Below are 27,351 nucleotides of genomic sequence, written 5' to 3' on the forward strand. Positions count from 1 at the left end.
GAGGTTCCGCCGCAGCTCTGTGCTGGCCCACCCACGAGGCCAGGTGAGTCGGCGCAGCATCCGCAGCGGGGGCAAATCTTTATCCCCCATCTTCTTGCTCCTGATTTGGATCTTTACTGGCCCGTTCCTCCCTGGAGGAGAGAGGAAGAGGAGGAGGCCCTCTTGAGGTTCCTTTCAGGCACCAAAATGTCTTGGGCCGGCCCTTACCTGGTAACAAAGTTTAATCCCTTGGCGGAACAAACCTCTGGCTCTTTTAGTACTTGTAATTTTTTTTTTAAAAAAAAAGGTCCATGGAAGCAGCGCACCGTGAGAGTTAGCAGAATGCTTTGTTGGGTTTAGAATAATAGAATTGTAGTAATAATAGCGTAGTCAGCTGAGTTGGCAAAAATGACAGAAAAACTGAGAGGTGATGCTGATCAAACATTTTTAATCTCAATAAACCATTAAAAAGCAAAAACAAAAATTGTAGTAGTAGTAGTAGTAGTAATTTATTATTTCTACCCCACCCATCTGGCTGGGTTTCCCCATCCACTCTGGGCAGCTGCAGCTCCCAATAGAATATTAAAAACACTATAAGACATCAAACCTTTTTTTAAAAAAAAAAGAAGTTGGAAGGGACTCCTTGCACTGAAAAGCAGCATTTCAGTGCAACAGGAAAGAGGGAGGCAGAGCTTGAAATGAAACTACCGGTACCTTCCCATTTTAACATATAGATTCCGGGGGCTGAATGCCTAATGTGGTTTTCTTTCCTTTTTGGATATTTAACTGGCATTCAATGTGAAATAGTTATTTTTCCGGGTGTTTAATATGCCAGTGTTTAACCTAACTATTATTGTTATTATTATTATTATTATTATTATTATTATATTTGTACCCCGCTCATCTGGCTGGGTCTCCCCGGCCACTCTGGGCGGCCTCCAACAAATATTAAATACATTAAAATGTCACAGATTAAAAACTTCCCTAAACAGGGCTGCCTTCGGGTATTTTCTGAATGTCAGGTAGTTGCTTATCTCTTTGACCACTGATGGGAGGGCGTTCCACAGGGCAGGCGCCACTACCAAGAAGGCCCTCTGCCTGGTTCCCTGTAGCTTTGCTTCTCGCAGTGAGGGAACCACCAGAAGGCCCTCAGCGCTGGATCTCAGTGTCCGGGCTGAATGATGGGGGTGGAGACGCTCCTTCAGGTATACTGGACCAAGGCCGTTTAGGGCTTTAAAAGTCAGCACCAACACTTTGAATTGTGCTCGGAAACGTACTGGAAGCCAATGTAGATCTCTCAGGACCGGTGTTATGTGGTCCCGGCGGCCACTCCCAGTCACCAGTCTAGCTGCCGCATTCTGGATTAACTGCAGTTTCCGGGTCACCTTCAAAGGTAGCCCCACGTAGAGCGCATTGCAGTAGTCCAAGCGGGCGATAACCAGAGCATGCACCACTCTGGCGAGACAGTCCGTGGGCAGGTAGGGTCTCAGCCTGTGTACCAGATGGAGCTGGTAGACAGCCGCCCTGGACACAGAATTAACCTGCACCTCCATGGACAGCTGTGAGTCCAAAATGACTCCCAGGACCGCACACTAGGACATCTTCCCTCTGAAGGAAATGCATATGTATGGCTGGAGTAAAGGATAAGGTCAGTCTGGCTAGTCCAGCATTGGCCAGTAAAATGCTTCTAGTTTGCACGGCTTGAAGGTTTACAGATCAGATATTTTGGTATCCTGTGTCTAAATACAGGACCCTACTTGCTTTGTGTGGCGCACTCACCCATACAATGTGAATATATGGTAGTTTCTTCTTTTAATATTGAAAGTGCCATTGCAACACAATTTTTTATTGAGCAAGACTGCCAAGGAAGCCACAACACCATTAAATGAATGATTCACCCCCTGTTATTCACCCCAGTTTCTAGCAGTTAATAGCAAAGGAACAGCCTGAGCAAAATCTTCCAATACCTGAATACCTGATCATCCCGGATAATAGTTGTTGACAGCAGTACTTCCTGCTGTCTGATTGTTTTTATGATTAGCTTTTAATTAATACATGACTCTTACATTTTTGATATCGTATCAGTGTCCGTGGATGAATGCAATGCCTCAGTGCTGATTCACAATTTTTCTATGCGCAATGCAGATGATGGGGGGGGGTAGACCTTCCATGCATCACAGAGCCACAACCAATCACAGCTTTCAGCATGTGTCCACTGTAGGTCATTGGGTGTGTCTGGGGATGTCCCTCCCTTTCCCATCTGAAGTCCCCTAAGCATCAAGCACTGTTTAGCTTCTGTTGCCAATGATGTGGCCAACTTAGCATGGCCAGGTTGTTTCATCACATACAGGAGACTCAGCTTTCAATTGGGTTTTATTCCAGTATGTGAAGCCCAAATCATGTATGGTCAAAACACGTTGGGTTCAAAGGTGAGTGGGATCGTCAGTCTTTTTTTTCCCTCAGACACCTACCGTATTTTCCGGCGTATAAGACGACTGGGCGTATAAGGCGACCCCCAACTTTTCCAGTTAAAATATAGAGTTTGAGATATACTCGACCGCAGATTCTCCACCTGGCGTATAAGACGACCCCCGACTTTTGAGAAGATTTTCCTGGATTAAAAAGTAGTCTTATACGCCAGAATATACAGTAAATCCTTTCCGCCCCCTTTGATTTTTTTATTATTTGCCAAGCGTTTAAAGCTTGAATGCACACAAGTTAAATGTACATAAGTTGCAAGTCACCTGTAGTGCATGTTCTGTCTCTTCTGTTGCCCTCCCACCAGATGTAAAAGAGAACAACAACAACTACCAGACTTTTAGAAGACATCAGGGAAGCTTTTAATGTTTGATGGATTATTATATTTTAATATTTTGTTGGAAGCCGCCCAGAATGGCTGGGGAAGCCCAGCCACATGGGTGGGGTATAAATGAATTGTTGTTGTTGTTGTTGTTGTTGTTGTTGTTATTTTGTTTGTTGTATTAGCCAGGGGTCAGTAAACTTTTTCAGCAGGGGGTCAGTCCACTGTCCCTCAGACCTTGTGTGGGGCCGGACTACATTTTTTTGGGGGAAATGAACGAATTCCTATGCCCCACAACCCAGAGGTGCATTTTAAATAAAAGCACACATTATACTCATGTACAAACACCAGGCAGGCCCCACAAATAACCCAGAGATGCATTTTAAATAAAAGGACACATTCTACTCATGTAAAAACACGCTGATTCCCGGACCGTCCGCGGGCCAAATTTAGAAGGCAATTGGGCCGGATCTGGCCCCTGGGACTTAGGTTGCCTACCCATGTATTAGTCTATTGCAACTTCATTAAATGAATAGCTTGTTACGTACAGTAACTTAATTCTGGAGTCTGCCTTAGAAGATTCTTTGTTCAAAAACAGCCACTTTAAAGTCAGTAGCAATAAATGGATACAAAACCTGACATCAGAAGGGGTAACTATTCAGAAACCCCTGGGAGAGAACTGCAAGCTTTCAGGACACTCCTGTTACTGACCTTAAAATGGCAATTTTCGAACTCAGGAACGTTAAGATCAAGCATGAAAATGCTAGATTACAACAGTTTGATAACAGGGGATTTGTGACAAGAGCAGCCTCTGCAATGGTGGAATGAAATAATCTTTTCCAATCCGGGTGGGACTGTGTTTCAATTTATCACAGTCAAGCCATCATTTTATATGTATGCTGGCTTTCCAAAGGTAAAACCATGTTCAAGGAGGCTGACAACATATAAAACTACAAAACATAACAAAAGTCGTCATAAACAATGAGCAAAACATCAAAAAGTACCCAAATGAAACGTTTTCCCCGCCCCATTGGTTGGACGTAGCCAATGAAGGATGAATCGTTCGCAAGAGAAAAAGAAAAAATGGCCGCCTGGCCACAAGAGGATTACATGTATTAAGTTGTAACTTTTTCTGACCTTTTTGCCCCCACAATGTCTCAGCAGCACGTGCTCCCCCAGAGCAAGGAAACCCTCCTCCAGTCTTACAAGAAGAGGCTGAAAGATGACATCAAGTCTGTCATGGATAACTTCACAGAGATAATCAAAACTGCGAAGATTGAGGAAGAAACCCAAGTTTCTCGGGCAACCCAAGGCGAGCAGGACAACTATGAGATGCATGTCAGAGCTGCAAATATTGTCCGGGCTGGCGAGTCTCTTATGAAGCTCGTCTCTGAGCTAAAACAGTTCCTGATCCTCAACGACTTCCCTTCCGTCAACGAAGCCATCAACCGGAGGAACCAGCAGATGCGCAGCCTTCAGGAGGAATGCGACAAGAAGCTTATTGCCCTGCGTGATGAGATCTCCATAGACCTCTATGAGCTGGAGGAAGAATATTACTCTTCTAGGTACAAATGAAGCCATGGACTATTCCCCTGTAGTAACCACAACAATTTCCTGTTTCTGGCATGGGAGGCGGTGGCGGGGTGTGTGGGAAAACAACAACAACTGTCCTTGTTTTAAAAAAAGCACCCCTAAATTCTCAGCACCCAAAGAATCCTGGCCCCAAAGCGGTTTTATTGAGTACTTTATGTTTGGCGTGAGAGGTGGGTGTTTTGGAGGGCAAGTGCACCATGTAACTCAGACTTTTTGCACGGAGATTTGGAGGTGAGCTTCCCTCCTGCCCCCTCATCGACATTGTGATCTTGTCACCTACATAACTTGCAAACAGGAACAGGTATTGGATCTTGAACTGCCCAGAGTGCCCTAATCACTAGTCAGTGTAAATTGCAATCCTAACCATGTCTACTCAGAAGTCAGGGCCGGATTTAGGTTTGATGAAGCCCTAAGGGCAGGCATGTCTAACAGGTAGATCGTGATCTACTGGTAGATCCTTGGACGTCTGTGGTAGATCACTGGTAGATCATTGGCTCCCCCCAAAGAAGCTGAACAACTGTGGCTCCCCTTAAAAAAGCTCAACATTTTACCTCCCCCCTGAAAAAACTCAACAACTTTGACCTGAACCCCCGCAAAATGGGGCTGCCTCCTTCCTAAAAAAGGCTGAACCCCCCTGAAAATAAAGCTGAACCCCCCCCAAAAGGGGGTAGATCACTGCCAGTTTTTAAAACTGTGAGTAGATCACAGTCTCTTGGGAGTTGGCCACCTCTGCCCTAAGCTACTGTGGGGCCCTTTATATAATAATAATAATAATAATAATAATAATAATAATAATAATAATAATAATTTTATTTATACCCCGCCCTTCCCAGCCAGAAAACCGGGCTCAGGGCGGCTAACATCAATTAAAATCACAGCAAAAAAAACACACCATAAAAACGATCAATTTAAAATAACAGATTAAAATACAAATTTAAAAATTCAATTAAAACTGCAGGTCTCAATTTCAAAATAACCCACCAATAAAAGATGAAGCATAAATATTAAACAGAAACCAACCTAAAGGCCAGGTGGAACAGCTCCATCTTGCAGGCCCTGCGGAAAGATGCCAAATCCCGCAGGGCCCTGGTCTCTTGTGATAGGCTGTTCCACCAAGTCGGGGCCAATATTGAGAAGGCCCTGGCCCTAGTTGAGGCCAACCTAGCTTCTTTGTTGCTCGGGACCTCCAAAAGATTATTATTTGAGGACCTTAAGGTCCTACATGGGACATACCAGGACATATGTCCAGCTGTCCTTTGTCAACAACAAATTGTTTTGTGTAGTCCAGAAGAAATATATGCTATATGGTAATTTATGGAACCAATAGGTATCTAAAGCCATTGGCACATAACAAAATATATATTTTATCAAAGAAAAACCGAGTTTTACCCCTTTAAATTTTTGGAGGCCCCCAAGAGAGTGGGGCCCTAAGCTATATCTTGTTTAGCTCATACGTAAATCTGACACTGTCAGAAGTAAATCCTCTTGAATTCAATGGGGTTTGTTCCTCGCTAAGTGGGATTAAACTGCTTTGAATTTCTTTATTTTCACAATCAAGTGGTGTATAAAATTTATGAAATAAATAATAAATGAAGGTGCCAGCTTTAGGCCACATTCATACAATACATTAAAAGCACTAGGATGCCATGCTGAACAGTTATGGATTCCCCCGGATAATTATGGGAGCTGTAGTTTTCGAATGTGCAGAGATTACAGGGTTGCAATTAATTCCCTGAGTTCCCTGTTAAAATAGATTGATTGTTAAGCCACTCTGGAAATAGTAGGTCTGTGAGGGGAATAAGGGCCTCCTAATAGTGCTTAGCATCGTTAACTACAGCTCCAGAGTTCTTTGGGAGAAGCCATTATTGTTTAAAGTGGTATCTTATGCATGGTAGGAGCATGCCATAGTCCATGCGTAGGCAACCTAAGGCCCGGGGGCCAAATGCGGCCCAATCGCCTCCTCGTTCTGGTCCGTGGACAGTCCGGGAATCAGCGTGTTTTTACATGAGTAGAATGTGTCCTCTTATTTAAAATACCGGTACATCTCTGGGTTATTTGTGAGCCATAGGAATTCGTTCATTTCCCCCCCCCTTCAAAATATAGTCCAGCCCCCCCCCCAAAAGGTCTGAGGGACAGTGGACCGGCCCCCTGCTGAAAAAGTTTGCTGACCCATGCCATTGTCAAACACAACAATATCTGAAGGGCTGCAATCCAGAAGATATGGAACTTTGGGGTTTAGGATGCGATCATATGCACCCGTAGCTGAAAGGGACCACAGCTGAATAGAGTGGGGCTTGCTTCTGAGTAAAGATACTTAAAAGGTAAAGGACCCCTGGCAGTTAAGTCCAGTCGCGAACGACTCTGGGGTTGCGGTGCTCATCTCGCGTTACTGGCCAAGGGAGCCGGCGTACAGCTTCCGGGTCATGTGGCCAGCATGACTAAGCCGCTTCTGGCGAACCAGAGCAGCGCACGGAAACGCCATTTACCTTCCTGCCGGAGCGGTACCTATTTATCTACTTGCACTTTAATATGCTTTCAAACTGCTAGGCTGGCAGGAGCTGAGACCGAGCAACGGGAGCTCACCCTGTCACGGGGATTTGAACTGCCAACCTTCTGATCGGGAAGCCCTAGGCTCTGTGGTTTAGACCACAGCACCACCCGTGTCCCTATATAGGATTTGACATAATAAATAAATAATAATTGGACATAATAAGCATTTTTTATTCTGTCTGTGATTACTGGACAATGATTTTCCAGTTTGGGAATCTTAAGATGCATTCAAAACAAAGCAGTATTTTAAGGATTGTTTGGTTATGCTATTATATTATATTATATCACATTATATTATATTGCACATACATATATCCCATTAAAAATATTTGCTGCGGGGGGAGGTACCCAAATAAATTAAACAATATTCACATAAATCATAGGATCCAAAACAAAAATACAAAAAAGCTGCTGCAGCAAAACTCGGCTCCCAAACAAGTCCCGCCTTAAATGATAGCCCAGCCCAAGATTCCTACAGACCTCCGGGTGAACGATGGACTCCAACTCCCATCAGTCCCTGCCAGCATGACGAACGGCCAGGAGTTATGGGAGTTGTAGTCCAGAAGAAATAAAATTAAGTGGAGGGTGGGGAGAATGGAGCGTTTTCAGGGGGAAGGGGCCACGACTTATTCCAGCGGGAGTCAACTGATTCCCCCGGGCAAAAATGCATGCTAGCAAGACCGCAGACCTTCTCCCCGCCCGTAAACCGTCCAAAGCGACCAAGAGCGGAAGAAGCTCCGCCATCGGAAACAACGGAGGGAAACCCTGGCTTCTGATTGGCTAGGAGGGACGCCTCGGAAGGAGAAAAATTCTTTGTTGCTGCGAAGTGACCAATCAGGGAGCCGCTCGTTGTTCGTCGACGTTCTAAAGTGGGAGGCGCGTCCTTTGATGTCTATGGCCGCGGGAGTCGCCGCGATGGTGCTCGGAAACCCGCTCGGACCTTGGGGTGAGTTTGGGGAGAGGTTGGTTGGTCGCTTTGGGGACTGGACGAGGAAGCATGCTGTGGAGGTTGACTTTAAAAAAAGGCGGGGGGTCCGTATATTTTTACCCGGGAGTAAGCCTTGTTGAACATAGTGTTTGCTTCCCCTCAAGTGCTTCCTGGGCTACGCTGCCTCCTAACTCTGCCTAATAATAATAATAATTTATTTATACCCCGCCCATCTGGCGCTGGGTTTTCCCAGCCACTCTGGGCGGCTTCCAGCAAAATATTAAAATACAATATTTAATCAAATATTAAAAGCTTCACTAAACAGCGCTTCCCACTTCCTACATAGGTGGTTCTAGAACCAGGTAGGTAGCGGTGTTGGTCTGAGGCAGTCAAAATAATTTTTTTAAAAAATAAAAAATTGTCCACTAGCACCTTAGAAACCAACTAAGTTTGTTCCGGGTATAAGCTTTCCTGTGCATGCACACTTGCACAAAAGCTTATATCCAGAGCAAACTTAGTTGGTCTCTAAGGTGCTACTGGACATTTTTTTAAATTTGTATTTATTTATTTCAAGTACATAGGTGGTGTTTATCCTGTGCGTCTTTTGCAAGCCGCCTTCTCAACGTGCTTGCTCTCAAGTAATCCCTCTGTTTCACTTTTAGCCATACCTAGAAGCTATGCATTGCTATTATTTGCTATTTATTAAATTTGCATATCACCTTTCACCTGTAGATCTCAGGGTGGTTAGTGGGCCTTTAGATTTTGTGAGAGTGCTACAGCTCATCCTTGACCACTGGCCGTGTTGCCTGGGACGGATAGGAATCAAAGTGCAACAACATCAGGAGAGTCACAGATCCTCCATTGGTGCTTCAGGTTGTCCTAAGAATAATTGCCCTACAGTTTCTTTATCCTAGACTCACAGAAGTGTAGATTTGGAAGGGCCCCTGAAGGTCATCCAGTCCAACCCTCTGCAGTGCACGAATCACAACTAGATCATCCCTGACAGATGGCCATCCAATCTCTGCTTTAAAACCTCCAAGGAAGGAGAGTCCACAATCTCCCAAGGGAATCCGTTCCACTGCCAAAACAGCTCTTGCTGCCAGAAAGTTATTGCTGATGTTTAGCCACAATCTCCCTTTTTGTAACTTGAGTCCTGCCTTCTGAGCAGGAGAAAACAAGCTTGCTCCATTTTCCACGTGACAGTCCTTGAGATATCTGTCTCCTCTGTGTCTCCTCTTTTCCAGGCTAAACATATCCAAATCCCGCAACAGTTCCAAATAAGGTTTTGTTTCCAGACCCTTAAGTGCAGGCATAGGCAAACTCAGCCCTCCAGATGTTTTGGGACTACAACTCCCATAATCCCTAGCTAACAGGACCAGTGGTCAGGGATGATGGGAGTTGTAGTCCCAAAACATCTGGAGGGCCGAGTTTGCCTATGCCTGCCTAAGTGTTTCCTGCCACCCCCTGCCCAGTGAACACCTAATTTTTCCTGACGTCTTCCTGCATATGCTTTGCCCCTCAAAAAACTACATCCCATACTTGTGTGGACTATGGGTGTCTAGGAAATGCTTGATTCACTTTCCAATATTCATCATTTTTGCAGCCACTATTGAGCAGAAAACAACATCTCCTTATTCATTCATTAGTTGGGTTAAATAATACAATGTTTATACTTTTATCTAATAGTAAAATACGTTTAGATAAAAAATATTTATTTGCTTTTCTGTTTTATATCATCAATCAATGCATAGTATGTTACCATCAAACATGTGGTAGTAAGAGAGAAAGAGAATATTATTTACAGATATATGTCTAATATATATACAGTGTGTGTGTGTGTATATATATATATCTGTAAATAATAATAGTAACATATTCCTCCAGTTTAATTGACTCTTATGAGCCGTAATTTTAACTCCCCTTCCACTCTTTCTCTTGTTTCCTATCTGTTGTCTTTCTGACTGCGTTTTCTTATTCTGAATTATTTTCATTACTTTACACTACCTGTATTCCACTTTGTCCCATCTACTGCTGCGTATTTTTTTTCAGTCTGTTACACTTACTTTCTTCTTATAATATATTTTCCATATATTCTATATATAACATCCAGTCCTCTTTTTTAAATTCTTATCTGTTTTTCTTAAATCTATTTGTCATGCTGGCACATTCTATATATTTTAATATTTTAAGGTGCCATTCTTCTCTTGATGGTCCTGCATCTGTTCTCCACTTTGTGCTACCAGAATTGCTTCTGGGAATTTTAACAATAGAAATCCCCAAAAACAAAACTACTCTATGGATGTATGCGACTACAGCTGCCCGAATTCTAGTAAAAGACCTTTTGAAAACCATTTGTGGAGCAGTTAAATTCATGAACCCCTCTGTTCATATGAACCAGAGTGTAAAGTTTTTTTGGGGGAAAGGATCCTCTGTTTTTTGCTGTGCCAAGGCAAACAGGTGCAGCTAAGGTGTTTAAACCCACCAGCGAAGTGCACAATTTTGGGGATTTTCTTCAGGCTGCTGCCAGCGAGATACCCACTGATGGCCGTTTTCCACCCTGCTGGTGCATTGGTTAGAGATACACAGTGATTTAAATGTGGAGCTCAAAATCGTGTCTCTGTTTTGCAGATTTTGGCAGTACCGCAGACATCATCAGAACAATACCACAGGATCTGTTTGCAGAGCTAGTAAGTAACGCCGGTCTCCTTTCCGCCTTTTAATCATGGATCATTTTATAGCGATTTTGCTCCATTGTGTGCCTTACGGTTTTTTAAATTCCCTTCCTAGTATTTCTGATGCACAGTTTCATGAAAGAAAAGCAGTTTTGCTTCAGAGGATGGTGGGATGGAGCTATGCTGTCTCCTCACATGGGACTGGAATATTTTAAGATTTGAGATGCACTCCATTGAAAACAGTGGAGCTTACTTCCGAGTAAACATGCATAGGGTGGCACAGTTCATAAACAATTCTACCCTATACCACTTTAAGGAAAGCGTATTTATTTGTCTCCAGGATAAACTTCAGATTGGTTTGTATTATTTAACTTATATTCAAAAAATACTGTATTGGCACGAACATAAGCCGCACCCACAGATATGCCGCACCTCTAAAATTCAGAGGGCGGGGGGAAGAGAAAAAAAGACAATACCTGAATATAAGCTGCTCCCTTAAAATTCTGCAGGCACTCACACCCGTAAATGGCAAATGTGGAAGAAAATCTTATGGGTACTAGAGAGGACCTGCAAGTGGGTTAAACACCTGTTTGTAGCACTGTAAATGCAAATAAAAAATGAATACAGCACTGTAAAATACAGGAAAAGTGATGAATGACATTAGAATTAATTGCACAACAGTCTCAAGCTCACAAATCGGCAATAAAACAATTTTGGTTCCATATGTCTGTTTCAGCAGCGATATTGTAAAAGCCAATTTCCGTAAGGTCACGAATTTAAGCCGCACTTTAACTTTTCATGGTCGTAATTTGGGGGGGGGGGAGAAGTGTGGCTTATATTTGGGCTAATATGGTAAGGGTAAAGGTAAAGGGACCCCTGACCATTAGGTCCAGTCGCGAACGACTCTGGGGTTACGGCGCTCATCTCGCTTTACTGGCCGAGGGAGCCGGCGTACAGCTTCCGGGTCATGAGACCAGCATGACTAAGCCGCTTCTGGAGAACCAGAGCAGCGCACGGAAATGCCGTTTACCTTCCCGCTGGAGCGGTACCTATTTATCTACTTGCACTTTGACGTGCTTTCGAACTGCTAGGTGGGCAGGAGCTGGGACCGAGCAACGGGAGCTCACCCTATCACGGGGATTCGAACCGATGACCTTCTGATCGGCAAGCCCTAGGCTCTGGTTTAGACCACAGCTGAAACCGTTTTAGGTTCTAGCCTGTTAATATGGCCGCATTTGCATATAACTCTAAGAAACCATGGTTTAATGTGAAAACGATGGTTCCTGGAGAGGAGATGGCAGCCACGTGAGCCAGTTTGTGTAAGCCATAGTTTAGTGTTACATGCAAACCAGGCCCTTATCGCATTATTGGCACGTATAGGGTGCTTGGCGAAGTGAAGACTATTATATACAGACCCCCTCCCAAGGACAGCCTCCGTGGTTCAACTGTCCAAGGAAGTTGGACTAGATGAGCCTTTGGGTCCCTTCCAACTCTACATTTCTATTCAATAATTTTTTTAAATTTGAATTTAATTTATAGAAGTATATACTCCAGTAGTAATGTACCGGAAGTGAGAGCTGGACCATCAAGAAGGCTGATCACTGAAGAATTGATGCTTTTGAATTATGGTGCTGGAGGAGACTCTTGAGAGTCCCATGGACTGCAAGAAGATCAAACCTATCCATTCTCAAGGAAATCGGCCCTGAGTGCTCACTAGAAGGACAGATCCTGAAGTTGAGGCTCCAGTACTTTGGCCACCTCATGAGAAGAGAAGACTCCCTGGAAAAGACCCTGATGTTGGGAAAGATGGAGGGCACAAGGAGAAGGGGACGACAGAGGATGAGATGGGTGGACAGTGTTCTCGAAGCTACTAACATGAGTTTGGCCAAACTGCGGGAGGCAGTGGAAGACAGGAGTGCCTGGGGTGCTCTGGTCCATGGGGTCACGAAGAGTCGGACACGACTGAACAACAACAAAATATACTGCTTTATCACTTTTTTTAAAAAAATCGTGGCTTACAATAGTATCTGTGCGTAAGAAAAATGCATAACTATGTAAAATCTGAGACTATCAATTTCCATTATGGAAAGACGTAATCTTAATTGCTGGCCTAACCTGGGTGGCATAGGAAAGTTTTCAGCAGATGTCTAAAGGTTTAAACAAGATGCACAATGAATCTTTCTTGGCAGAGCATAAGCTTTAGTTGATTGTTTACCGTTTAAAGGTAATTTTCATATTAGCAAGGCCAATACAGACCCATTCTTGGAAATACTGTATGGATGTGCGAGAGAATTTACAATAGAAGCAAAGCACATCCTTAATGCCCTTTTAGTTAATCTTTTTTGTTATTGGCCATTCTTTAGTACAGTAGCTCACCATAGCCAAGGAAGCCTGAAAATAAGTCTTCCCTTTAACTCTCAGTCTCGGTTATTTAAAACGTGCATGCATTAATCAGTCAGCTAAAACTTCTGGTTAAAGCTTGCAGTTGTGGGTATGAAAATTGTCCAGGCAAGGCCTTCCTTACTAGACGATTCCTCGCTGGATGATTGACAGTTGCCATGTTTTTGAATGATCTTAAAACCAGGGATTCTTCCACCACCATTTTATCACACTCTTACACTCTTGCCATTGAAAGCAAATGGATGCGGTTTCGTTTCCGGGGGGTGGGGGGGTGGATCCTTTTAATTACCACGTATTGCATTTGCAATTAGCAAGTCGTTGTCATCCAAGAACCATTTAAAATCTTCTTTCTTTGCAGTGTGAGCAAATCATTCGGAATCTTCAGTGTCAGATCCCAGCTGTGAACACAGTGGAACTATGTCAGGTAAACTGAATTGCTAAAACAATATTGCATAAGTAAGAGATGAAAGGATATAAGGAACGCAAGTTGAAAGCACAGTGTAGATTAAAGGAAATCGAGAAAAGGGTGGAGGGAAGGGTGAAGGGATGAGGGTGGGCCGAGCTGCATCTATATGTATTTTTTTGGTATATTTTTATTGATGTACAATACCAGAGATAGATTCATGGAGTCTTGAATGCGGAATGTAATGACTGATAATTAAAATAAAACTTATTTGATTTTTTTTTAAAAAAACAACAACATTGCATGCATATTAACAACACCCGTTAGAATTTGTCCTCTGCTACAACCCAATGAACTGCTTTTCTCTCCTAGAGATTTCAAGCAGCTGGGATTGAAATAGTCGCTAGTGATCTGGAAAAGGTTGTTAATGCCATTTCCTTTGTATTCAGGTAAGCAAACATGGTCCTCGGATCTCAACTATATTGCTACTGTTTACTGCAGGGAAGAAATTTAATATCTGCAATTATGAGCAGTGCTCCTGTGAATTAAAAACACTGATTTACCCTTATAGCCTAGTTTGTTAGCCTGCCCTATAATCATCAACGATACATAGGGATTCCTCATACATATTATTTGGTACACCATTGGCCCAAGGCAAACCATGATGCTCCGCTTAACCTCCTTGACAGTGTTCTTTGTGAGATTGAAGTGAAATAATTCCAGAATTCACTGGAGGAAGAGCAAGCCACAAGTATGACAAATGATCTAATTTTGTTTAATTGTATTTTATTTTATTTGGGTGTTGTTTTTTTTTTACAAAAACCCTGCTAAAATAGGTGTAAAGCAGTCTTCCAGGGGAAAAGCAAAATTTTAAATCAGCTCTTTTCTGTTTAAAATCTAGCAGTGAATTCTTCCTTTCCCTTCCTCTCCTTTTTTGTTTTGTTTAGCACAGCAGCAAAAGATAAACTCTCGCCAGAAGACCTGTCTTCCAGGCTAGGCGGTGCAGCTGGCACTCTGCCGAAACAAGCTGTCCAGGTTCTTCGTCACGTCTGGAACGAACAGGGCAGCTCAATCGCAGTGTCAGAAGATGCTAAAAATGTAGCAGTTGTTGGACGGGTAAAACAATTTGTTTTAAAGGAAGTTTGCATTGGGCTAGCCTCCTTCTGCAGAGCATGGCGTAAAATTCTAGTTGCATATTATTGTTTTCCCATGACACTGTCCTGGTTTGCACACCACATCAAACCATAGTTATTTAGAAAACAAAAACCCACTATGGTTTAACATGAACGAGCAGCACAATGTTGTGTGCTGTGCAAAAGTTTCCAGGGTACCCCTCCCTTGCTATCTCTGAGCTGCAGATGTAGGAATGTGGTTTTGTGCAAACGGGGGCTCGTGGTTTGTTTGGGGGAAGCAAACCACGAGCCTGGGTTCAGAACAAAAAAAATCATTATTAATTAAATGACAATTTATTTCTAAGCTGTGTATTAATGTGGCGTCCACGGTTTGCCAGCAGTTCTGTTGACTTCAACAACTTGGTTCACATCTGAATTAGCACACTCTGGTTTCCTGTGAACCAGAATATCAAGGAGGGAATATGACCATGCACATGTGCCCAAGTCTGTTTAATGGAACGCCAAACTATGGTTTGGTGCTCCATTTGAGCACACTACTTGCGCATTCCGCCAGCCTCAAAGAACTCAATTGGCCACATTGTCCGATTCTCTCCCCCTCCCTCTTTATTTATTTGCAGCTTATTGATTTTCAGTGGAAGCTGGGGATGGCAGTGAGCTCCGACAGCTGCAAATCTTTGAAGTCTCCTTATGTCACGATGGCAGTAAAAGTGGCAGATGCTTCAGGCCACATCACAAGCAAAACATTTGAAATGACGGTCCCACAATTTCAGGTTTGTATAATAACATAAACCCTTCCAAAGGTTGGCACTTGTTCTAACGTGGTTACAAATCAACTGGGTTGCAATGGAAACACCATTGGTTTTCTGTGTTCCTGTTAACCTAAGACTCCAAAACTGGGGGAATGCGTTGACTTTTTGAAATATGTTTTGTGTAACAGTGTACTATGATTGGCTCTAGAATGAAAAAGAGAGAGAATTTGGACATTAGAGGAGAGAAGGGAGGTTGAAGAAATGCAGAAGTGTGAAAAGGCCCTGACTGGGGGATTTGAACTTAGACATACAAGCCAAACACTGTAGGTCAGCTTTCCCCAACCCGTGTCATCCCGGTGTTTTGGACTGTAACTTGCATCAGCCTCTGCCAGGATGAGCAGCGGTTAGAGATTTTGGTAGTTCTACTCCTAAACATTTGGGGGGCACCAAATGTTTGAAGTAGGCTGCTACATCTCATGGACTGTGTATCCAAATAATCGTATATCCTTTCCTCTTTTTTCCATTTTAGAACTTCTACAATCAGTTCAAGGAAATGGCAGCCGTCCTTGAGACAGTTTGAGCATCTGCTTCGCAGTTGTTTGAACCGAACGAGCTGTTCCTGTTTGCCTTAAAACATTGTGGTTTTTGCTAAGGGAAGGTGTCGTTTCAATTTCCTACGCAACTTTGCCCATCTGCTGGACTGTTCATGTTCAAAAGCCTGTAAAATGTCTTCTTATATACTGAAATGCCACACATAAGTAGAAGGATGTGCTGCTTAAGAGCAAATGTAGTGGGCATATGATTTCCACCAGAAGAACCCAGAAAAGTGGATTCTGCAGGAGAAGTTCCCTGAGTGCTGTTAGCCACAATTATAAAGCTTGTGGTTTCTGTTAATTTTTAGCTCTATCATACTGATTAGCCTGTTACCCATGAAACTTGACGTGCCACATACTTTAGGAACCAAAAATGCTATTGTTTTCTATTAAATCTAATGGTGGGAAACATAGTTGCACATTTATTTCCCTGATTGTCTGCTGCCTTTTGCTTAAGAACCTTAAGACTGTGTGAATGTACTTGTCTGCTGTTAGACGTTTTAAACAGTAATTTTAGGCTGGGATTTGTAGTTTTCCATGCATGCCCCAGACTGCAGAACCTTGGGCCTTCTGAAAATCAGGAGTGGTCCAAGGGGGCTGCATCTGATAGGCAAAACTGTCTGGCCCCTGTATGCATGCATGTCCCCCCTTTTTTAGATCCTAGCTAGTTCATTAAGGGACGCGGGTGGCGCTGTGGGTTAAACCACAGTCTAGGGCTTGCCGATCAGAAGGCTGGCAGTTCGAATCCCCGCGACGGGGTGAGCTCCCGTTGCTCAGTCCCTGCTCCTGCCAACCTGCCAGTTCGAAAGCATGTCAAAGTGCAAGTAGATAAATAGGTACCGCTCTGGTGAGAAGGTAAATGGCGTTTCCGTGCACTGCTCTGGTTCGCCAGAAGCGGCTTAGTCATGCTGGCCACATGACCCGGAAGCTATACGCTGGCTCTCTCGGCCAATAAAGTGAGATGACTGCAGCAACCCGAGTCGGCTGCGACTGGACATAATAGTCAGAGGTCCCTTTACCTTTACGCCCATTAAAGGTAAAGGGACCCCTGACAGTTAAGTCCAGTCGCGAACAACTCTGGGGGTTGCGGCACTCATCTCGCTTTACTGGCCGAGGGAGCCAGCGTCTCCACTCTGCAGACAGTATTTCCAGGTCATGTGGCCAGCATGACTAAGGCGCTTCTGGCACAACGGAACACCAAAACCAGAGCAGCGCACAGAAACGCCGTTTACCTTCCCGCCGGAGCGGTACCTATTTATCTACTTGCACTTTTGGCGTGCTTTCGAACTGCTAGGTGGACAGGAGCTGGGACCGAGCAACGGGAGCTCACTCCGTCACGGGGATTTGAACCGCCAACCTTCTGATCAGCAAGCCCTAGGCTCTGTAGTTTAGATCACAGCGCCACCCACGTCCCTTACCTTAGCCCATTATGGGCTATTAAATACAGCTTTGGTTCTATTGCAGAGCACTTGCTTAAAGTGATTGCTCCCAAACTAGCCCTGAAGCAAGCAGTGAATGCTGACCCAGCAATTAAGTTTAGGAAGTTATAATTTGATGCATAAGCCCTCAGCCCGTGTCTGCTGGTGTCCTTCCGCAGGAATGGTCTCTTCAATGGAGGGTCTGGGTAGGAGTCAACAGTTCATCCACTCTTTATTTTGACGAGTTTCTTGCCTTGTTGCAAACCTGTAGTAATTACTAAGAGGCCTTTTAACTGCTACTAAATGACCTCTGAACGGCTTATTGTATCAACAGGGGCAGTGAATATTTTAGGGCAGTGTAGAATCCTCTGGAATTTTGTACAAATTGGAAGGACAGATCCTGAAGCTGAGGCTCCAATACTTTGGCCACCTCATTTGAAGACTTCCTGGAAAAGACCCTGATGTTGGGAAAGATGGAGGGCACAAGGAGAAGGGGACGAGAGAGGACGAGATGGTTGGACAGTGTTCTCGAAGCTACCAAACTGCTGGAGGTAGTGGAAGTGCCTGGCGTGCTGTGGTCCATGGGGTCACGAAGAGTCGGACACGACTAAACAACAACATATCATCTGATCTTATAGATGGACATACAACAACCAGGTAGAAAAGAAGGGAAAAAAATGGAGCACAGTGTAAGACACTGTAGCACCAGCAAAAATAATAAAGATACCGTACTAGTTGCAAACTGCATGATGAAATAGAGTTTAAAGTGCTTAAGTCCCATCTTCTGTTTATCTAAGCCAGCCTCTCCATAGAGAAACCTACTGAGTAGGACAGGGGTCAGCAAACTTTTTCAGCAGGGGGCCGGTCCACTGTCCCTCAGACCTTGTGGGGGGCCGGACTATATTTTGGAGGGGGGAAATGATCAAATTCCTATGCCCCACAAATAACCCAGAGATGCATTTTAAATAAAAGGGCACATTCCACTCATGTAAAAACATGCTGATTCCTGGACCGTCCGCGCGCCAGATTTAGAAGGTGATTGGGCCAGATCCATCCCCCGGGCCTTAGGTTGCCTACCCATGGTGTAGGAGAAGGATCTGTATCTCAAGCTGTTGTGACAATAATGACTAAGTAATCCTTGGGCTCCATCACACTCAGAGAGGAGCCAGCACAAGCTCTGATGCAGAAGTAAATAATGCACAGATGCAACGGGCAGTCTTCGTAGGTGTGCATACTTTGAGCTCCCAGGGGCCTTTGAAATTACGTTATCTCTTTCCACAGACCTCCTCCTCATGCAAATAGACCCTTGCCCATGGTTTGAGGATTACTAAACTCGCTGCAGAGCTGTGCGTGTGCTCTTGTGTTTTAACAGTCATGATCACAACCTAGCATACTTACCCAAATATGAACCCTAAACACTGACTTCCATGAGCAAAATGCCATTGAAACCTGAAGCACTTTCTCCTAAGTACCGAGCCACTGCAGGGCTTTTGAGGATAACAAATGATAGGCGGATTAAGGGATAAGAAGCCAAATGATGAAATAAGTGGATAAGCCTGTCAGGAGATGAGGGGGGATTATTAAATGGGTTGATGCGAACGGATCCCCGGATCGTGAGACAGGAGAGAGGGAGTGCCGTTTTGCTTTTGGGGATGTTGCATCCCGATCATAATTGTATTTACCCTCAAAAGAAGGCTGCTGGTTTCAGTGGTTCTTGCTTTCAAATAAACAGGCTTCAGTAGCAGCCTTTAATTGTTTTAAAAAGGGAAGGCGAGGGTTTGGGAACCACTGGTCTAGTGTATAAGATGTGCAGCTGTAGTCTTTAAGGCGCCAGCCCCCAACCTACAAATCAAATTAAAACACTACCCCTTGGAAATCTATAGTATTTTGGGGGAGGGGTACCATATAGCCTATAAAACCTTAAAATGTGAACTTTTTTGGGGGGGGTGAGGTGGGCAGAGACCCATCTCTTTCTAGGTATGATTAAAACAACACCCCTACAGAGCAGGATGGTCCTTTAGGGCAAATTGGGCACCAGCCTCACCTACCTGCTTTCAGTTTTCCTCAAGCCTCAGCATCAGAGGCCAAAACTAGAAATAATTGACACTGGCTCTGCTTATGGGTGGTCCCCCTGCCATGTGCCTACCGGTTCCAACGGGCACCAGCCGCCACTGCACCCTCAAATGATTCAGGGCGCAACATGACACACCAAGCAGAGCTCGATAGGGTTTCTTACGCCCTGAACTTGACCTGCTGCAATATCCTAAGTAGGCTCGTTTCATACGCAAGCCCCCATGACTTCAGCATACCAGGTCATCATTCTTTCTTGGTAGCACCAAAGTGACCTCCACAGGCCCCAAGCCTGGGCAGTGTTTCTGGAAGTCCTGGACCCCTGTCCAGAGGAAAGCAGAGCAGGAGTTTGGATTTGGATTTGGTATCCCGCTTTATCACTACCCGAAGGAGTCTCAAAGCGGCTCACATTCTCCTTTCCCTTCACTCTGTGAGGTGAGTGGGGCTGAGAGACTTCAGAGAAGTGTGACTAGCCCAAGGTCACCCAGCAGCTGCATGTGGAGGGGCGGAGGCGCAAACCAGGTTCACCAGATTACGAGTCCACCGCTCTTAGCACTACACCACACACTGGCTCTCACTGGAGTTGCTGGAAGGCGGCGTACAAGACCCCCCCCCCCAAACCATCTCAGGGACTCCACTCCGGATTTGTGTAGGGTTTACTCTTTAATCTCTAGTGGAAAAATTCCACAAGGCAGCGGAGGTTTAGGGTCAGGGTTTTTCTTTTCCTAGATGGGCAATCTCCCCAGTTTGATGAGCCCCACTTCCCTCTCCAGCAGGTGCAGAAACCATCTTTTCCACCCTTGGACCCGCTATTGGTCTCACCTGCTCAATCCATTGGAGCCTGTCTTCACATGCAGGGAAAGTCCCTAACTCAAGGGTTTGAGTGAGACCCATAGGCTACCCTCACCTACAGATCATAATTTCATTTACTGTATTTTTAATATCGAATCTTGGTGTTTTTCTGTCACCTCAAAGCACCTCAGGGAGTAATATTCAGCAATGCTCATTGCATTAGGATAGGGCTGGGAATTATGCCCCTTGTGGCGTTATTGTGGCTTATGTCACAATAAATCCCTCAGTCCATCAGCCCCGCCCCCCACCCTTTGTTTCCTCTCCCTCTCGGCCACCCCCCCCCCGCCTGCCCGCCTAAGAGTTACGTTAGAGCCTTGACGCGTAAGTTGCGCTGGTTCGACGGCGGCGACTACCCAAGCAAGAAGGCAGGCGCGCAACCCGGGCGCAAAAGACGCCACTGAAGACCGCGCTTAAACTTCCAAGTTAATCCACTCAGGATCGCGCTTGCGACTCCTCTGCTGGATCTTGCCGCTAGATCCGCCCTGCGGCAGCCAGCGGACCACGAAGGGTGCGTGCATGAAGCCGACTACCCCGCTCTTTCCTCCCCTTCTGCTGCTGGGCATGTGCGGCCCGACGCGCACACATGCGCGGAGGATGCGCAGACGGCGAGAGGACTGTAGCTTCGCCTTGCTTGGCTGGAGCCCGGATCGGCTTCTGCAGCCGCGTTGAGGCGGTGAAGGGGAGCCTCCGAGAGGGACTAAGACGCATCTCGGTGTTTGTTTTTTTTTGGCCGTCGGGAAACCAACCAGGCGGAGGCGGCGAGTCTCCTTTGCGGGCAAACTGCAGGGGAGGGCGGGCCAAGGCGTCCAGCCCGCCTCCCAGGCGCGTCGCCTTTCCGTGCGCCACCCCTCGCTCCGAGGAGGCGGGAGGAGGCAACCCTCGCGGCCGCCTCACTGGCGCTGCCCTCCGGGGTGGGCGGGCGCAGGAGGCGGGCGCGGACGGGGACGGCCGTCGCGCAGCTCCAGGCGAGACCCGCAGGAGCGCGGCGGGTGCTGGGAGAGGGTCGCGCCACGGAGCCCTGCAGCACCTCCGAGGGACCGCGGCACCGGGATAAATGCACAAAGAGTCAGCAGCCACCGACGCCGCCACCGACGTGCTGCCTCGCTGCTTGCAGCAGGGCATGAAATGTCCCCGTTTCCTCGCGGGGGAGCCGCGCTGAGCTGCAGGTGACCCGCTTTCCAAGGGCCGCGCAAGGCTGCGCTCCTTCTTCGGACGCCGTAAAGGAAACCGAGGACGCCTTTGGCTGGGGCTCTTGCTCCCCCCCGGGCTGCTCCTGCTGGCCTCATGGAGAAGACGAGCTCGGACGGGGCTTTCTCTCACCCCCTGGAGCCCCCCGCCGACCCGCTGCAAGGCGTCGGCAAGGCGCCGTCGGGGGAGAAGCGCTTCAAGTTGTGGTATTTGGGCTGGTCGTGCCTGGACCGGCGCACCACGCTGCCCATGCTACCTTGGCTGGTGGCCGAGATCCGTCGGCGCAGCCAGAAGCAGGATCCCAGCTCGGTGCCCGCCCGCGAAGTGCTGCTGCTGCTGGGCTCGCCCAACCTGCGCTGCATCCCGTCGGCCAGCAGCGCCTCGAACCCGGCCGTGTTCATCTTCGAGCACAAGGCGCAGCACATCTCGCGCTTCATCCACAACAGCCACGACCTCACCTACTTCGCCTACCTGATCAAAGCGCAGCCCGACGACCCCGAGTCCCCGACGGCTTGCCACGTCTTCAAGGCCACCGACCCCAGCCAGGCAAGTCCAGGCCCGAGAGGAGGGAGGGAGGGACGGCGGGAGGGCTGGAGTCGAGCGATGGGCTGCGGCCGCTTCCGCGCTTTGGCCGCGGGCGCGCAAGGGATGAACAAGCGGCCCGCGCCATGCGGGGCAGCGGGTTCCTCGGCCTGCCTCTGCAATGTCGCGCGCGCCTCTTCCTCCTTCTCCGCCCTCCCCCGAAGGAAGGCCACGCGCGGGCTATTGCCAGTCGGAGTGTGCAAACAAACCCGCATTTTGTATCCTTGCAATAGTCCTGCGTGGCCCCCGGCCAGGCTAGGGCTGCCGCAAAGGTCTTTTAACTCAAAGTGGGATTTGAACCCAGCTCCAAGGGTTCTTGTGCCAGTCTTCGGACTTGTGGGGGAAACACCCGGATCACCCCAAAGTGGAATGCATTCACAGACTGAGAGAATGTGCTTTTGTCTAGTAGTCTCCTAAAGTAGACAAACATTCTGGTGAAAATGATCTGAAGGCTACAGCAAGGTGCATGGTAACTTGAGAGAAAGCATCACTCCACTCACTTGAGCTTCTGAGGAAACTTGCTTAGAATTGGGCTGCAAATGTAACGCACAGAGACTGTGATGGACAGCTAGGTCTGCACACCTTTTTGAAGCTGTGAGCACCTACCGTGTTTCTCCTAAAATAAGACACCGTCATATTTTTTCCCCCTCAACAAAACACAGTATGGCTTATTTTCAGGGGATGTCTTATTTTAACCGCATCGCATCAGTACGCTGTATAGCCACGCCTCTCCAGGCTGTTTTAATGGGAGGTGCCGCATCACTATGGCTTATTTTCGGGGAACGGCTTATATTTCGCAAATGCATAGAAATCCTGCTATGGCTTATTTTATGGCCATGTCTTATTTTAGGAGAAACAGGGTAGCTAATATTCCAGGAGGGTAGCGTTGTGTGTCCAAGGTGGTTCTTTCCAAAGTCTGCTCTGCCCCGTGAAGTATATGCAGAAGGGAAAGTAACTTTCTGGTGAATCATGGTGGGTTTCCAGATTTGCAGAGGTGTGTATTCCTGTTAATGTATAGCCAGGTGACATATATCACTTACATTAGTGTGGTGCTGGGGATGGCAGTGGAACCCTGGAAAAAGCAGTGTGAGAACGGCTGCCTGTTCTTTCCTTGAGTTCTGTCTCCTATACAGAATGAGTTCTACAAGTCCCTTGACTGCATTCATGAAGGAGACTCTAACCCAGGCATCCTCAAACTCGGCCCGCCAGATGTTTTTTTGGCCTACAACTCCCATGATCCCTAGCTAGCAGAACCAGTGGTCAGGGATGATGGGAATTGTAGTCTCAAAACATCTGGAGGGCCGAGGTTGAGGAAGCCTGCTCTAACCAGGCTGTTCTCTGAATCCTGCAGTGGGAGCCAAGAGTCAAAATAGGGCACCAACGGGTGGAGCAGTAAACTATATGCAGGTCCTGATGTGTTTCTAATTAAACCCTAAAACTATGCCACCTGTATGCAAAACACACCTGTGCTTTAATTCAATAAAAAACAGTAGCAGCTGTAAGGGGGAAATAATATGATTAGATTTTTTGAGTATTGCACAATGCATGTTTACTTAGAAGAAAATCCCCACCCCTGGGAATAAGTGTATATGTAAGAGCCTCAATACTTATGCTGGGTAACTCTCACTTAAATGCTAATAGCAGTCCAAGTATCTATCTTTGCCACTAAACCTTCTCTTCCAAATTGTTCTACTCCAGTAGGACACATTTTGGCCTTGCTGTACTTAATCTTGGTTCATTCCTTCTGCTACCCAAATATTGTTGGGTATTTTCAGTTACCTTTCCCTAGAGCTCTCCCCATGTTACCATGATTGCATTAGCTTTAGACAACTCCAGCTAAGGGGATTTAAAAAATAATAATAATTATGCACAGATACTGAGAATTAGTATCTTTGAAATTAGGACCCAAATCTAGCTCAGGTGTTCCTTTTGAGTAATGAAACCTCCGTAACCGCTGCTTTAGGTGACTCGAGAGGAGGAAGGAAACACACAGGAGATGTGAGATACCAAGTTTGGTATGCAGGAGAATGCTAATTCTTAAGACAAATGCATTCAGATGCAATGAAGGAGATAGGTCCATGGTTTGGGGACCATGAGGTCTCCCCTGTTGGAGGCATACCAGTTCCTGGGAATTACAAGGAGAGTGCATTTGGGTCTTGCTTGTGTTTCTCAGAGGCATCCAGTTGGCCATTGTGACAACAGGATGCGGGTCTAGATGGGCCTCTGGTCTGATCCTCCAGGGCTCTCTTTATGACCTTGCATCTTGGACAAGCATTTTCCTCCTTTTTAATGGAAAAAAAACCCCCACCGTTCCCGAATCTTCAGCTATGGCGGTTGCTTCAGGGTTCAACCAGATGGGCAGTTTCTTGGCTTGGCACTTGCAGTTACAGGACGACGACAAAGAACCAACTTCATTTGTATTGCTGGCTCATAGTGCTGCTTCGTGCCAATATTTACTACCCTAGCGGTGTGCAATTTGTCCGGATTGCTTCTGTGCCATAATAAAACACCAGTTGCACCTTATCGGGAATACCCTGAAGGTTCACGATGCAGCTTTGTGAGTGAAGCTGAGCACCTGGTCTTGGCTTGCTCTGGCATCACCGTATACAAGATTATCTGGGGACCAGGTGTAAAGATACTTTGAGCTTCTTGAGAGAAGTGTGGGTCTGGGGTATCAGATACTCAGTAGCCACTAAAAGCTTGGCTCTGGTGACTTTTACCAGAGCTGCTTTTGAGGTCACATATGTTGCCTAGAAAACTTGGTAGGCTCTATAAAGTTCTGGAGATCTTTACAAGCATTTATTATTGCCTCTCGGTACATGTGGCCTGCAGCAGTTTTGCAATCGCAGCTGCCTGCAATCTGTTCTATTCAGGGCAGGCAGGGGCAGAAACATGGAATGAAATGGCAAGTTCTCTTGATACAGAAGCTCTATTTCAGTTAAACTAGCATGAGTTTTCTGCAGAATATCTTGGAGCACAAATCTATCCCAAGTTTAACACCTTTAAGCAAGTTAAAGGGCTATGGTTATAAGATAACTGCTGTTATAATAAGATGAGTTGTTTGAGGCACAGTGTAATCAAAATGCAATGAATTTCAAACTTTTTTTCCGGTTCTGATTCAATGTGATCCACAATTACCCTTGTTGTTCAGTCGTGTCCGACTCTTCGTGACCCCATGGACCAGAGCACGCCAGGCACCCCTATCTTCCACTGCCTCCCGCAGTTTGGCCAAACTCATGCCAGTCACTTTGAGAACACTGTCCAACCATCTCATCCTCTGTCGTCCCCTTCTCCTTGTGCCCTCCATCTTTCCCAACATCAGGGTCTTTTCCAGGGAGTCTTCTCTTCTCATGAGGTGGCCAAATTACCCTTACTCAGCTAAATAGTTGAAATGCCAAAACAACAAAGCTTAAAGGGAAATAATGCAAAGGAAGCAGGATTTAATAAAATAAAATAAAAATTGGTTTTCTAATAATGGCTGGGTGCTTTGTTTTGCTTCACAAGGATTAAATGCCAACTTGTTTGGAAAGTCTTGCTGCACAGCTAGTTGACCACTGCTGTGTGGAACGCTTAAGAGAACACAGGTAACACAATCTTCATCTCTGTTCTAAACTATGGGATGGAAAGCTGAGGACCAAGCCCCACGTTAGTTTTGAAGTTATATATGCCTCTTATAGAGCTCCTCGCTTTAGCCATATAGTAGACGCAGGTGGGCTTGCTTATCAGAAGGTCGGTGGTTCGAATCTCTGCGACAGGGTGAGCTCCCGTTGCTCGGTCCCTGCTCCTGCCAACCTAGCAGTTCGAAAGCACGTCAAAGTGCAAGTAGATAAATAGGTACCACTCCGGCGGGAAGGTAAATGGTGTTTCCGTGCGCTGCTCTGGTACGCCAGAAGCGGCTTAGTCATGCTGGCCACATGACCTGGAAGCTGTACGCTGGCTCCCTCAGCCAATAGAGCGAGCTGAGCGCCGCAACCCCAGAGTCGTTCACAACTGGATTTGATGGTCATGGGTCCCTTTACCTTTACGTAGATGCACAATGGAGAGGAGGTTTATCTAGAAGTCTAGAAGTTTATCTAGAAGTCTAGAAGTCTGCACTTTGCATGCATGGGGTCTCTTGTTTCACAGATTTGTGAAGAGTCCCAAGCTTGTGCTAAAGCAAGTGCATTCTACAGGTTCAGAACTGCTTCACCAGAAATGGTTTAAAGAGATCGCTGTGACTGAGGATTTGCTATGAATTAGCTCATTCATTTGGATTCATTCGATCACAGAACTCCTTAAGCCGAAGCCCCTCTTTCTTCATTGTGTCTTCCAGGAAGTATGAATGAAATGTCCTTGTGCAGAATATTAAACTTGCCTAGCATGCAGCATCACACCTGCACATTTCTCCTGTGAAGGACGTTTTGTGTCAAGCAAACATTCATGCCACCTGCCCGACCCATTAAGATGCAGGGCTGGACTATAAATAGGTAACTCATTGTAGCTATGGGCAGCTCTGTCAAAAGCTTTTTAAATAGTAAGTTAACCTGGGAGATATTAGTGCAGCAGTACCACCCTCATGGTGGGACGTGGGTGGCGCTGTGGTCTAAACCACTGAGCCTCTTGGGCTTGCCGATCAGAAGGTTGGTGGTTCAAATCCCCGTGATGGGGTGAGCTCCAGTTTTTCGGTCCCACCTCCTGCCCACCTAGCAGTTTGAAAGCACGTCAAAGTGCGAATAGATAAATAGGTACCGCTCCGGCAGGAAGGTAAACGGCGTTTCCATGTGCTGCTCTGGTTCGCCAGAAGCGGCTTAGTCATGCTGGCCACATGACCCGGAAGCTGTCTGCGGACAAACGCCGGCTCCCTCGGCCTATAGAGCGAGATGAGCAACCCCAGAGTCGGCCGTGACTGGACCTAACGGTCAGGGATCCCTTTACCTTTACCTTTATCACCCTCATAGTTTGTGATCAGTCACCAAAACAGCTCTTAGTAGAATTATTCACTGTACTGGTGTAGTAAGAGAAGATGTGTATATGTGTGTGTGTGTGTTTGTGTGCACGCGCACAAAAGTGATGATAAATGTTTGGCTGAAGAAGCTATTACTTTAAAACTGCCCCTTCTATTTTCAGGCGTTATATAGTGTTTTCCTGTGGCCAAACTATACATTGTGGTTGTCAATGGTTGCCGTGTGTGTGTGTGTTTTGGTGCTGCGCTGCCCCATGAATCAGCTGGTTTGCATGTCTTTTGGTGCTGCACTGCTGCACAAATCAGCTGATCTGCAGCACCAAAATAGGCACATTTCAGTTCATGCTTTTCAAAAAGTATAAAGTGTTGCCGAATATGTGCGCGCAACAGTACACTTTGTTTTGGCACTCACAACCCAGGAGCCTTGTGGCGAATAGCTTTTCTATCGCAGTTTCTAACACTGCCCTTTAAGGGAGGTTTCCAACATTTAACGTAGGAA

General features: G+C 46.1%; 3 protein-coding genes across 12 annotated transcripts in view; all 3 read left to right on the plus strand.

The window, feature by feature from the left end:
- Window positions 1-173: 173 nt before the first annotated feature.
- LOC117045109 (mediator of RNA polymerase II transcription subunit 22) lies at window positions 174-4,403 on the plus strand. Of its 2 annotated transcripts, XM_033145889.1 has the most exons (2): window positions 174-210; window positions 3,941-4,403. In XM_033145889.1, the coding sequence occupies exons 1-2, from the start codon at window positions 187-189 to the stop codon at window positions 4,352-4,354; spliced, it is 438 nt and encodes a 145-aa protein (XP_033001780.1). In that variant the 5' UTR covers window positions 174-186; the 3' UTR covers window positions 4,355-4,403. The 2 variants fall into 2 exon arrangements, with proteins under 2 accessions (XP_033001780.1, XP_033001781.1); XM_033145890.1 differs by lacking the exon at window positions 174-210 and having other exon boundaries at window positions 3,915-4,403.
- Window positions 4,404-7,628: 3,225 nt separating this feature from the next.
- COMMD6 (COMM domain containing 6) lies at window positions 7,629-16,209 on the plus strand. 3 transcript variants are annotated; one of them, XM_033147961.1, is made up of 7 exons: window positions 7,629-7,868; window positions 10,479-10,537; window positions 13,281-13,346; window positions 13,698-13,774; window positions 14,273-14,441; window positions 15,076-15,228; window positions 15,737-16,209. In XM_033147961.1, the coding sequence occupies exons 1-7, from the start codon at window positions 7,811-7,813 to the stop codon at window positions 15,785-15,787; spliced, it is 633 nt and encodes a 210-aa protein (XP_033003852.1). In that variant the 5' UTR covers window positions 7,629-7,810; the 3' UTR covers window positions 15,788-16,209. The 3 variants fall into 3 exon arrangements, with proteins under 3 accessions (XP_033003852.1, XP_033003850.1, XP_033003851.1); XM_033147959.1 differs by lacking the exon at window positions 15,737-16,209 and adding an exon at window positions 15,416-15,510 and having other exon boundaries at window positions 7,789-7,868; XM_033147960.1 differs by lacking the exons at window positions 7,629-7,868; window positions 10,479-10,537 and having other exon boundaries at window positions 14,278-14,441.
- A 5,063-nt stretch (window positions 16,210-21,272) lies between these two features.
- The window catches only part of TBC1D4 (TBC1 domain family member 4), an 81,073-nt gene continuing 74,994 nt past the window's right edge, over window positions 21,273-27,351 (plus strand). For 4 of the 7 annotated variants that reach the window (XM_033147968.1, XM_033147962.1, XM_033147969.1 and 1 more), the window contains exon 1: window positions 21,274-21,874. In XM_033147968.1, coding sequence (XP_033003859.1) covers window positions 21,425-21,874 — 450 coding nt within the window. In that variant the 5' untranslated portion in view covers window positions 21,274-21,424. Of the gene's footprint in view, window positions 21,875-27,351 lie in introns of all 7 variants that reach the window. The other 3 variants (XM_033147963.1, XM_033147965.1, XM_033147967.1) reach the window with 2 other exon arrangements.

Source organism: Lacerta agilis, chromosome 4 (genome assembly GCF_009819535.1).
Source record: "Lacerta agilis isolate rLacAgi1 chromosome 4, rLacAgi1.pri, whole genome shotgun sequence".
NCBI classification, from domain to species: Eukaryota; Metazoa; Chordata; class Lepidosauria; order Squamata; family Lacertidae; genus Lacerta; species Lacerta agilis.